Source organism: Sminthopsis crassicaudata, chromosome 2 (genome assembly GCF_048593235.1).
Source record: "Sminthopsis crassicaudata isolate SCR6 chromosome 2, ASM4859323v1, whole genome shotgun sequence".
Taxonomy (NCBI): domain Eukaryota; kingdom Metazoa; phylum Chordata; class Mammalia; order Dasyuromorphia; family Dasyuridae; genus Sminthopsis; species Sminthopsis crassicaudata.
Genome location: NC_133618.1, coordinates 315,558,557 through 315,572,082, shown reverse-complemented (window position 1 = coordinate 315,572,082; position 13,526 = coordinate 315,558,557). Strand labels below are relative to the sequence as shown.

The 13,526-nt window shown below is 34.9% G+C and overlaps 1 protein-coding gene across 3 annotated transcripts in view; it reads left to right on the top strand.

Moving 5' to 3' along the window:
* Positions 1 to 13,526, top strand: part of DNAL1 (dynein axonemal light chain 1) — a 52,626-nt gene that overhangs the window by 15,788 nt on the left and 23,312 nt on the right. For all 3 annotated transcript variants that reach the window (XM_074290068.1, XM_074290069.1, XM_074290070.1), the window contains one exon: positions 4,019 to 4,128. In XM_074290068.1, the coding sequence (XP_074146169.1) occupies positions 4,019 to 4,128 (110 nt within the window). The remainder of the gene's footprint in view (positions 1 to 4,018; positions 4,129 to 13,526) is intronic.

The following is a 13,526-nucleotide window of genomic DNA, read 5'->3' as shown; positions in this document are numbered from 1 at the left end:
ATATTCATTCTGTGCTCTTAGCACATTTAAAATAATTAATACTCTGTTTTCATTCCCAATAACAGTAGTATTAATAACAACCCTATCCAATTAAAGCAGTGCTCTGAAGTACAATTTTTGGGGGATAAAATGATGCAGTATGTTTTCACTATCTCTCTTTGATAGTGTGGTTTAATGTCTGAGTTTTAATTAAGAGCAATACCACTGTACAACAATAAATTATATTGAAATAACTGGCATATCATGGCATGATTATCCTTTGTTATTGTTTTTTTAAATCTACTGCTTCTACTACCCCTCTCCCCAAAATTGAGCATGTGAAGAAGAAAAAAATAAACCCTTCAATATGTAGTTCATAATATGATAAAAAGATAATTCCTCTCTTGGCCATGTCTAAAAATGAATCTCTTTTTGTATTTTAACTTTATTATCTCTGTTAGGTAAATGGTACACTTTGTCTTTGTTCTTCTGAATTACTAGTTTGTTATTTTGTTAATAGAATTCTAAAGTCTTTCAGAATAATTTTTCTTTATAATGGTGGTATCATCAAAAAAATTATTCTCTCTAAATTTTCTGTTTCATAATTTCTTAAGGCACAGTATTCCATTCCATTCATACACCATGATTTGTTTAGCCATTCTCCAATATGAGATTGTTCCTTTAGTTTCCAATTTTTGATTACCATGAAAAGTGATGTTATAAATATTTTTTAAAAATGTGTGTGTGCTTTTTTTTTTTTTTTTGGCTGAGGCAATTGGGGTTAAGTGACTTGCCTAGGGTCACACAGCTAGTAATTACCAAGTGTCTGAGGCTGGATTCTGAGTTCAGGTCCAGTTCTCTATCCAACGAGCCATCTAGCTGCCCCAATTTTTTGTGTGTGTGTTTTAAAACTAGTAGTTTTATAACTGGATCAAAAGGTTTTGCAAATTTTAGTAATTTGTCGGTATATAGTGCCAAATTGCTTTCTAGAATGCCAGTTCTATCAACAATACACTAGTACTATACCTATTTTCCCACAACCCATCTGACTTTTGTCATTTTTTTTTTAATTCTCCCTGCCAGTTCAAAAGTGTGAGATGGAAACTTTAATTTGCATTTTCCTAATTACTTTTATTTAGAACATTTTTACATCACTATTGGTAGCTTGTATTTATTCCTTTGAAAATCGTCCATTCATATCATTTAACCATTTACCAATGGAGAGATAGCTCTTAGTCTTATAAACATGAATCTGTTTCTTATATGCCTTGGGATATTAAATCTTTAACAAAAATAGTTGTTGCAAAGATTGTTTACAGTTATTTCCTTCCTTAATTTTTGTTACATTAGATTTATATCTATAAAAACTTTTTATGCAATCAAAATTGTCCTTTTTATCCTGTGTGAACTTCTCTATTATCAGAAACTGTATTTTAATAGATCTATAAAAATAATAACTCTATCTAAATTAATCTACTTGGTGCCATATCAATCAAACTGCCAAAATTTGCTTTTTAGAGATTAAAAATTATAAAATTCATTTGGAAGAATAAAACATAAAGAATATCAAAGAAATTAATGGAAAAAATGCAAAGGAAGGTAGTCTAGCCACATCAGAGCTAAAACTCTATTATAAAGCGGCAGTCATCAAAACCGTTTTGTACTAGCTAAGAAATAAGAGTAGTAGATCAATGGAATAGGATAAGTACACAGACAATATTCAATGACTATAGTAATTTAGTGTTTCGTAAACCCAAAGACTCTAGTGTCTGCAATAAAAGCTCACTATTTGACAAAAATTACTGGGAAAATTGGAGAATAGTATGATCAACATCTAACATCCTATACTAAGCTAAGAAATAAGTTAATGATTTAGGCATAAAGGATCATATTATAAGCAAATTAGTAGAGTAAGGAATAGTCTACCTGTCAGAATTAGGGAGAAGGGAGGAATTTATGCCCAAAAAAGAACTAAACAACATTATGAAATACAAAATGGATAATTTTGATTATATTGAATTAAAAAGTTTTTGCATAAGCCAGTGTTTCTGATAAGGTCTCATTTATAAAATATATGGAGAACTGATTCAGATTTATAAGAATGCAAATCATTCCTCAATTGATAAATGATCAAAGGGTATGAACAATTTTCAGATAAAGAAATTAAAGGCATTTTTAGTCATATGAAAAAGTGCTCTAAATTATGATTAATTAGAGAAATTCAAATTAAGTCAACTCTGAGGTAGCACTTCATACCTCTCAGATTAGCTAAGATAACAGGAAAATAAAACGGTAAACATTGAAGGGGATGTGGGGGAAACTGGGACACTAATGCATTGTTGGTGGAGCTGTGAAGTGATCCAAACATTCTGGAGAATAATTTAGAGCTATGCTTACAGGGCTATAGAACTGTGCATACCCTTTGATCTAGCAGTGTTACTAATGGCCTGTATCCCAAAGAGATCATAAAAACGTGGAAAGGCTCCAAAAATGTTTGTAGCTGCTCTTTTTGTAGTAGCAAGGAATTGGAAATTGAGTGGACGCCCATCAATTGGGGGGAATAGCTAAATAAGTTATTGTATGTGAATGTAATGGAATATTATTGTTCTATAAGAAATGATTACCAGGCTGATTTCAGAAAAGTCTGGAAAGACTTACATGAACTGATGCTGAGGGAAGTGAGCAGAACCAAGAGAACATTGTACACAGTAACAAGAAGACTGTGATGATCAACTGTTATGGACTTGGGTCTTTTCATCAATGAAGTGATTCAAGGCGGTTCCAATAGACTTGAAGTGGAAAATGAGAGAAATTTATGGAAACTGAATGTGAATTGAAATATTATATTTTTGGGGCAGCTAGGTGGCGCAGTGGATAGAGCACCAGCCCTGAATTCAGGAGGACCTGAGTTCAAATCTGATCTCAGACACTTAACACTTCCTAGCTGTGTGACCCTGGGCAAGTCACTTACCCCAGCCTCAGGAAAAAAAGAAAAAGAAAAAGAAAAGTTGGCACTGGTCTCAACTACCCTGACCTGCCAGGTTATGATAGTTGATTTGTCCAACACAGAAACCCAGGGAGTAGAACTTGTCTATTAAGGAAACTTAGGAAAGAGGCTTCTGCCTTCCCAAATCCTGTCCTTTGCAAAACAGGGCTGACCACATTTTATCCTTGGATCAATCAGGAAACCGAATGAAAAAGAAGAAAACCTAAATTTAAAATCTCAACTCTACAATTTGGACAAGTCACTTAATCTCTGATTCTTAGACTTGACCCCAAATTTAATTCATAGAGGTGTTTAGGGTTAAACAAAGTAGTTGTATTAAACATTAAAAATAAAACACTCGGTGTGTCTGGGCAATATAAGAAAAAAAAATAGAATCACAGTTGTAGAGCTAAAGGAGGCCTTTGAGGTCATCTGGTCTAATCTGTTATAGTAAAGTGAGCACCAGAGATGTGAAAATGACCTGTCCAAAGTAAGTAAGTGTTTAACTTAGGATTTCTGATTTCTGATCAGCATTTATCACATTGCTTTTCAAGTTGCTGCTCTAGCTCACTGGTAGAGATGGGTTGTTGTTGTTTTATTCCTACTTTAGATTGAACTAAGGGTAGAAAAAAAAAAGAAAGAAAGAAAAGTTGACAAAGAAAACAGCTAATATTAGAAGTCTGGGAGGGAAAAAAAAGTCTGGAATCCTGAATGTAAGGAAAACTTATTGGAGGACCAGAACACCCACCTAGGAAAGCATTTAAAAATAGATGGAATTTAGAAATTTTGACTATCCCAGATATGAAACATCTTTTATTCTTCCTTCTTCATTTGGTATAGGTGGACTAATAAAGTACCTGATTCAGGCATGTCACAACAATGTATAAGATCAGTAATTATTTAATGAAAACATTCATTAGGAGAACATAATTGGTATTGACCTTTCTTAATTCTTTTGAGTAGAAATCGAGGGTTTCTTAAAAGTTATTATCTATTTTTGGTTAAATGGTCCAATCAGAACAGTATTATACTTAGCACCTTTTTTCATTACAGGAAGAAAAATCAGGTCAGAAGCCATCAGAAGCCAAAGAAGTAAAACTTTATGCCCAGATTCCCCCTGTAGAGAAGATGGATGCATCCTTGTCCATGCTTGCTAATTGCGAGTAAGTTCTATAAATAAAATAAATTATTTTGTCTTCCCAATTCTTCTAAAATTGTCAATTTCCTTTAAAATTTTTTTACACTTTAAAATTTTTGTTTTTCTTTGTGCTATGTTTCCTCACATAATTTATGCTCTGATAGAGCCAAACACAGATACTACCACTGATTTAGGAATTTCTTGGTTCATTAATATGGTGATATCCAAAGATATACTTTCCTCATTGTATCTATTATCATTATCATGGAGAACATGGAGGGATCAAAAAGTGCTTCCCTACTATAAAATCTGTGCATTACCCCTTTCCCAGGCAAAGTTATGAGTCAAAATTTATACTGTACTTATCCTGATAAAAGGTGCTATGTTATAGCTATTCTTTGGTTCTACATTAAAATAAATTAAAATACTATTAAATATAATTTTATCAACACTTTGGTTCCTTTGTATTATAATTGTGACACGCTTATATAACATTATTATTATTAATGACTTTCACGTAGAGATTTGAGGCCAACAGTAAATGTTATATTTTTCATGATTCTATCACATTAGATCAATAGCATTTAGATAAGATTAATGAGAATTGTTTTGGAACAGAAGAAAGACTAATCTAATTCTAGAAAATTAAATGTAAATTTCTGACCAATTGTGGGGAGAAGACTAGACTTATGATTTCCTTAATAGAAGGAGTTCCCATTAAGATAAGTCCCTCTACCAATGCAAATAAATCCCTGTTCTGGAATTTATAATTTTAGAGAGTTTTCTGGGGCACAGAGCCAATAGATGTCAGAGGGACTTGAACCTGTGTCTCCTGGATTCCAGAGATGGCTTTCTAACTACTATACCTTGTTATCCTGTCCAGTTTTGATCTACTTTTATGTTTAATTATTCTCAAGAGACTTTTTTTTCAACTGTAATATGAGGTCATTGGGCTAGATCAACTCTAAGATTCCATCCAGATCTAAATTCTGCTCTTTATCCTAAATGCTGTACATTAGCAATTTAGTTAGCAGGGTCTAGGCATGGAACATTGAATTTAAAAGTCAAAGGTCCCTCTAAAAGAATTCTGAAGCAACAAAATCCACAAAAATTTGCAGTGGAACTATTTTCCAGCCCAAGATAACTTAGAAGGACTTTAGGAAAGGTCTGCCTCACTTGGGTAAAAGGGAAATGCAGCCCAGTGCAGGCAATGTCTGAATAAGCCAGCAGGAGGCTCTTAGCTACAGCACAGGTCAGCAACTGAGGCCCTACAATCCTGATTCAGCAAGCCAGGGTCACAGCAGGCCGGTTGTAAGGCCACCAGTTCCAGGGCAGTAGGCAGACTGCCAGTCTCAGGGTCCCTGGCACTACAGGTATGAGAAGGCCAGGCTACCTACCCCAGTGCATTAGGTGAGCCACCAGCACCTGAGGCCTTGGTGCAGAGGTCCTTGGTTCCCAGCACAATGTGCTTGGGACAGTGCCCCTGGTGCCCCAAAAGTAGAGCTCAACTTTTAAAAGTGAGCCAAAAAAAAAAAAAAAAAAAAAAAAAGTCCTGACCATAAAAAGTTACTATGGTAACAAGAAAGATCAAAATACAAACTCACAAGAGGACAATAGTGTCAAAATGTTTATTTGTATAGCCTCAAAGGGGAATATAAAGTAGTTCAAGCCCAAAAAATCCTCTTGGAAGACTTTAAAAAGGATTTTTAAAAATCAAGAGAGAAGAAAAATGGGAGAAAGAAATAAGAGTTATACAGAATGTCAATAGATTAGAAAAGGAAGCCTAAAAATTGAATGAAAAAAAATAACTCCTTTAAAAGTAGAATTAACCATTGTAAAATTACCCATGCATATATCTGGTAAATAAAAACTATTGTAAAAAAATAAAATAAATAAAATATGTGTCTGACAAAAAAAAAAAAAAAAAAAAAGTAGAATTAACCAAATGTTCACTGGAGAAAATAATTCCTTAAATATTAAAATTGGACAAATAGAAGCTAAGGACTCTATGAGACATCAAGAATCCATCAAACAAAAAAGAATGGAAGAATGGAAAAAATGGAAAATAATGCATTGGTAAAACAATTGACTTGGAAAATAGATGCAGAAGAGATAATTTAAGAATTTTTTAACTACTTGAAAGTCATGATCAAAAAAAAAAAAGTATTTTTCAAGAAATTATCAAAAAACACTCTTCTTTGATAGCCTAGAAACAGAGGATAAAATAGTAATTAAAAAATGATCTACCAATCATCTCTGAAAGAGATGTCAAAATGAAAACTCCAAGGAATATTGTGACCAAATTCCATAACTATCATGCCAGGGAGAAAATACTATAAGCAACCAGAAAGAATTCGAATATCAAATTGCTACAACCAGAATCACGTGGAACTTAGATATTAAACTTTTCATTAAAGGATAAAAAGGATTTGGAAGATGATATTAAAGAAGGCAAAGAAGCTTGGATTACAACCAAGAATCAACCAGCGTAATCTTTCAGTGGATATTTAGTGAAATAGGGGATTTTCAAACTTTTTTTTTTTTTTCCAGACTGTTGAGATTAAGTGACTTGCCCAGGATCACACAGGTAGGAAGGCTAGATTTGAACTCAGGTCCTCCTGACTTAAAGGCTGGTGCTCTATCTACTGCATCACCTCACTGCCTCATTTTCAAGCTTACTTGATGAAAAGATCAGAACTGAAGAGAAAACTTGATCTTCAAATACAAGATTCAAGACAAGCATAAGAAAGTAAGCCAGAAAAAGGAAAAAAACATGGTATTAAATCAGGTCAAATTGTTTACAACATTATGTGAAAAAAATGATACTTGTAACTCTTAAGAACTATATTTTTATAAGGGCAGAAGAAATATACTTAGGGCATAAGTTGACTTTGATGTGATGAAAAATAAAGGGTGACAAAAAGGATTGCACTGGAAGAAGAGGAAAGGGAGAGGCAGAACAGGACACGTTATATAGCACATGAAGCAGCATGAAAAACCTATTACATAAAAAAGGGAAGAGGGTGAGCATTGTTTGAACCTTACTCTCATTGGATTTGGCTTAAAGAGGGAATAATACACATCAAGGTCGGTATAGAAATTTATCTTGCCCAATAGAGAAGAGGGGAAAAGGGAAGGGAAGGGAAGCAGATAAAAGATAGTGAAGATTGAAGGAGGCAGTGGTCAAAAGCAAAATACTGGTGAAGAGGGACAGGGTAAAAGGAAAGAGAGAGAGAGAGGTATAAATGAGGGAAATTAGAGAGAAATACAGAATTGGTAATCATAACTGTGAATGTGAATGGGATATAAAGTCTCCCATAAAATGGAAGTGAATAGCAAAATGGATTAAAAGCCAGAATTCTACAATATGTTGTTTACAAGAAATACATTTGAAGGAGAGAGACAGAGTAAAGGTAGAAGGCTAGAAGAGAATTTATTATGCTTCAGCTTAAGTAAAAAATCAGGGTAGTGATCCTGATCTCAGACAAAGCAAAAGCAAAAATAGATTACTTTAAAGAGACAAGGAAGGAAATGAAATCTTGCTAAAAGGTGATGGTGGTTCTTTGCCCTTCATTCTTGAAGAGAACCATGACATCAAGAAGATGATGCTGTGACATGCAAGTGAATTGAATTGAAGTGAGAGAGGCTGGGTAAAGTCACTTGCTTCACCTGCTCCTTTGGAACCATCTGTATAAAGACAGAAGACAGGATAACTAGAGATGGCCCTGGATGCAATGGGATATCTTGGCTTTTGTAAACTAAGGTCTTTCCTTGGTTTCAGCCTGATTAAAGCAATGCTCTCAGTGATCAAGTTTAGAAATGAGGCAGAGAGAGGTCTCTTTTACCTAGTCCAAAAAGCAAAAAAAAAAAAAAAAAAAAAAAAAAATCAGTCTAGGGAGCAGGGAGAAACCTCTGAGAGTTTCTGGCCAAAACCAAAACAGCTGTAATATATATTCTCAGCCATCAGGGCTCAAACAATAACCAAGTTAGGCTTCGGCTGGGATCTGTTGTTAGTAATTCAGTGAGAGTTACATCACATCTGGTGATATGGGTTTAAGGTGTGGTCCTTAGAAAAGAAATCCAGCTGGTAAACCTCTAGATATCTTGCAAGGTTTCAGTGATAAGAATGTATATTCCTCTGTGCAGAGCAGGGAAGAGTATGATTCTCTATGTGGGCAAAGGGAGAGGTGGAAGGAGAGAAGGAAAAAGGGAAAGAGCCTGGAACTGGCTAGGTGGCTCCCAGTGAGTCCACACCTCCTGCTCACAACAAGTATTTGTCCCTCATTCTCAAAGACGATCTTGAGATCAAGAAGAAGATGCTGTGACTTGCAAAAAGGTACTATAGACAATGAAGTACTAAACATATGTACCAAGTGATAAAGCATTCTTAGAGAAGTTAAATGATAAAACAGCAAAGCTACATTAGTGGGGAACCCCAACCTTCCCCCCTTAGACTTGATAAATATAACCACAAAATAAACAAGAAAGAAATTAAGGAGGTGTAAGAAACAAAATATCTACCAAGAGTTCACTGATTCACTGATGAATGTAAGAAAGATTTTATTTTACATTCTTACATAAATGGGTGCCTAGGTTAGTGACAAATTTTGAAACCACAAAGGCAGTCTTTTATTTTTCTGATTTTCCATTAATTGGGTGTTACAGAAGTTATATAATGTGACTCTCCATCCCTTATTATATATAGCCAATTCCTGCCCCCAGGGTAGGGGGAATATAGCTGTGAAGGGGAATGGGGCAAAGTCCAGGAAGATAACTGTGAAGATCCAGGGGGTATCTGTTCAAATTTAAAACCTCTGCCCTTGATTATAGTCTTTGATGTCCTTGTGAGTCTCAGCCTTCTATTTCTTAACCTAGGCATAGATCATCATCTCATATCATAAGGTCAAAATGGGTACATGACTAGACATAAAGGGTAATACTGTAATTAAATAAAGAGAGCAAGGAATAGTTTGCCTGTCAGATTTATGGAGAAGGGAAGAATTTATGACCAAACAAGAGGTAAAAAACATTATGAAATGCAAAATGGATAATTTTGATTATATTAAATTAAAAGGGTCAAAAAGGTTTTGTACAAACAAAACCAATGCAACCAAAATTAGAAGAAAAGGAGAAAGGTAGGAAACATTTTATATAACCAGTGTTTCTCATAAAGGCCTCATTTCTCAAATATATAGAGAACTGAACCAAATTTATAAGAATGTAAGTCATTCCCTGTAAGGATGCGGTTCCCGCAAAACAAGAGAAGGGAATTGTAAGGGCCCTTTAAATGGGCGGACACGGTGCATCGGGAGATTGAGGCCCAGAAGTAATTTCTGTGGATATTAGGACTGCCTTGTAGGTGGGATCTAGGCCACGATGAGAGAGCTTCGTAATGGGTGACACTCTCACTGATTGGCTGTGTGTGTGACCTCACAGGCCCTTTATAAGCCCACTGCAGGCAGCAGTCGCTCTCTTTAACCTGGTACTCTTTACCCTGGCTCCCTAGCCTGGGTGGCCAAGCCAAAATGGGTAGCCAAAAGAGGTAAAGATTTTGGTAGTGAACACGTGGGTCTTCTGACCAGGTGTTCACTCGGGAACCAACAAGTCAGGGCATCAGTCAGGGCATTATGTGAGTAGGTATAATAAAGGCTTTTAAGATTACACGTGGCTGTTCTTGAGCGTACTACTGGTTATTAAACTATAGATTCAAGAGATTGTGGCCAGAAACCTTTGAAGGCCTCAGAGGAGGCGAGCTGGGTAGAGTTCACACTGCAAAGGTCAGTGGTCAAAGGTACTCTGTTGGGCCTAGGACAGACTAGTAATTGTAACTGCCAGGAGAGCACGTTACAATTCCCCAATGAGTAAATGATGAAAGCATTTGAACAGTTTTTAGATGAATAAATTAAAGCTATCAATAGTCATATGAAAAACAATTTAAATCATTATTACCTCAACATAACACCTCACACCTATCAGATTGACTAAAATAACAGAAAAGGAAAATGATAAATGTTGAAGTTTTGGGAAAATTGGAATACTCATACAATATTTGTTGGAGTTGTGAACTGATCCAACCATTATGGAGAACAATTTGGAACTATGCCCAAAAAGCTATAAAACTCTGCATACCTTTTGATCCTATAATACTACTATATACATCTGTATCCCAAAGAGGTCATAAAAAAGGGGAAAGAGCAAAACTATTTATATAGCTTTTTAAAATTAAATTTTATTTTTTAAAATAACAACTTTTTATTTTCAAAATACACGCAAAGATAGTTTTCAACATTCACCCTTATAAAACCTTGTGTTCTAAATTGTTCTCCCTCTTCCTTCCCCTCTTCCCTAGACAAGTAATCCAACATATGTTAAATATGTGCAATTATTCTAAATATATTTCCACAGTTATCATGCGATAGCAGTTCTTTTTACGGTGGCAAAGAATTTCAAATTGACAAAATGCCCATTTATTGGAGAATGACTGAACAAATTGTAGTATATGAAGGTAATGTTCTAGAAAAAATAATGAGGGGCAGCTAGGTGGTGAAGTGGATAGAACACCAGCATCTGAAGTCAGGAGGATCTCAGTTCAAATGTGGCCTCAGACACTTAACACTTCCTAGCTGTGTGATCCTGGGCAAGTCACTTAATAACCCAATTGCTTCAGCAAAAAAAACCAAACAAACAAACAAAAAAACATTCCTTGCTAACTATATGCTGTTCCAAATCAGAAAGACTACATGAAAAAAAAAAAAAAAAAAAAGACTACATGAACTGACAAATGAGTAGAACCAGGAAAACATTGTATGCACTAACAACATTGTACAATGATCAACTATAATAGACTTGGCTCTTCTCAGCAATATAGTGATCCAAGGCAATTCCAAGACAATCCAAGACTCATATCCAGAGATAGAACTATGAGTCAAAGAGTAGAATTTTCCCTTTTGTTCTGTTTTTTCTACAATATGACCAATATGAAAATATGTTTATATGATTGCACATGAATAATCTATATGAGACTGCTTGCCATCTTGGGGAAGAGAAGAGGGAGGGAAGAAAAATCTGGAAATCAAAATTTTATTTAAATAATATTGAGATGTTGGGGGATGGGAAAGAGTCAAAAGATCCAAATTCAAGTTCTGGCTCCTGCACTGTCTGTGTGGCAAATAACTAAGAAATTAGTTATTTGTAAATGGGGTTAATGACTTGGACTACAAAAATTATATTTTTTGTGTCTCCATAGAGAGGAGGTTAATATATCAGAAAAGATTGTAACTTTCAATTATAAATCCTAAGTAAGAAAGAGTTGATTTATGAAGGGTTAATGTGGCCAAATGAGGGTGTCCATTTGGAGTAACTTTTTGTATCAAAGCCATCTTAGATTCAAGGTGTCCCAAAAGCCATAGTGCAGGGCAGTGTTATACTGTCTTAAAACTGTACTGAGATTTTTGGGACATCTTGCATCTAGACTCATTAACAGAGAGCAAGCATATGACAAGATGAAGACAGGATCATCTAATGTTAGACTCAGAGTCAAGATGGCATGAGTTTAAATTCTGCCTCAGATACTTGCTAGCTGTGTGACTCAAAGCAAGTCATTTAACCTTTCTGGGTCTTAGTTTCCTAGTTTGTAAAAAGTGAAGGTTCATCTTGGTTGGTTGAAGTGGTTTCTTTGATGCTCGATCTCTGCTCCTGTGAATAAAATGAAAAGATCAATGGATTGGTCATACAACTAAAAAAGTTAGAAAACAAATTAAAAATCCCCAATTAAATACTAAATTAGAAAGTCTGAAAATCAAAGGAGAGGATTAATAAAATTGAAAGTAAGAAAATTATTGAACTAATAAATTATGTTTTATGAAAAAAAACCCAACAAAATAATTATTTTTCAAAATACATGCAAAGACAGTTTTCAACATTCACCCTTGCAAAACCTTGGGTTCCAAATTTTTCTCTCTCCCCACTCTCCCATTTTGGTCATTTTGATTAGAAAAAGAAAAGAAGAAAACCAAACCAAATCAAATCAAGTCCTTTTTGTAGTGGCAATAAACTGGAAACTGAGTGGATGCCCATCAGTTAGAGAATGGCTAAATAAGTTATGGTTTATGAATGTAATGGAATATTATTGTTCTGTAAGAAAGGACCAGCAGGATGATCTGAGAGAGACCTGGAGAGACTTATATGAACTGATGCTAAGTGAACTGAGCAGGAGCAAAAGATCATTGTACATGGCAACAAGAAGATTATGTGACTTGACTCTTTTCAACAAATAATAATTCAAAGGACCAGTAGTATTTTGATAGAAAGAGCTATCCCCTTGGAAGTGGATATCTTCAACATAAAGAAGATCCAACTCACTTCCAGTTGATCAATGATGGACAGAAACAACTACACCCAGAGAAGTAACACTGGGAAGCGAATGTAAATTGTTAGCACTACTATCTATCTACCCAGGTTACTTATACCTTCGGAATCTAATACTTAATGTGCAACAAGAAAATGGTATTTACACACATATATTGTATCTAGGTTATATTGTAACACATGTAAAATGTATGGGATTGCCTGTCATTGGGGGGGAGGGAGTGGCGGGAGGGGGAGATAATTTGGAAAAATGAAGACAAGGGATAATATTATAAAAAAATTTACTCATGCATATATACTGTGAAAAAAAATTCTAAATAATAAAAATGTCTAGAAAAAAAAAAAAGAGCTATCCTCATCCAGAAAGAAAACTTTGGGGACAATGGGAATCAAAACATAGTATTTCCTCCCTTTTGTTGTTATTTGCTTGTTTGTTTGTTTTTTTCTCCTGTTTTTCCCTTTTTGACCTAAGTTTTCTTGCACAGCATGATGAATATGTTATAGAAGAATTCCACACGTTTAACCTATGTTGGATTACTTGCTGCCTGGGAGAGTGGGGAGGGAGAGAGAAAAATTTGGAACCCAAGGTTTTGCAAGGGTGAATGTTGAAAACTGTCTTTGCATGTATTTTGAAAAATAAAAAGCTATTTTAAAAGAGATAGAAAGGGGGGTTGGCATGATGGAGGAATGGTCTAAGGTGAGAAGTCTTCAGGGGCAAAAGAAAGTTCCAATAAGAAGAATAGCCAAAATTTGAGTAGAATCCAGATCTCCTGACTTCCATTTCAGAACCCTTTCTACTATATTCTATTGCCTTTCAACTAGAAATCGTCCCTTAGCTTACAAATGGGGAAACCAAGACCCATTTACTTTACAGAATTGTGAGGATCCAATGAGGTAACTGTAATGTTTTCACATTGTAACCATAAAGCACCCTTAGTGTAGATTATTATTGTTGTTGTTATATATTTGGAGAACACTATGCTTTTTAAAAAAATTTCATTACAGCTTTTTATTTACAAGATATATGCATGAGTAATTTTTCAGCATTGACCCTTG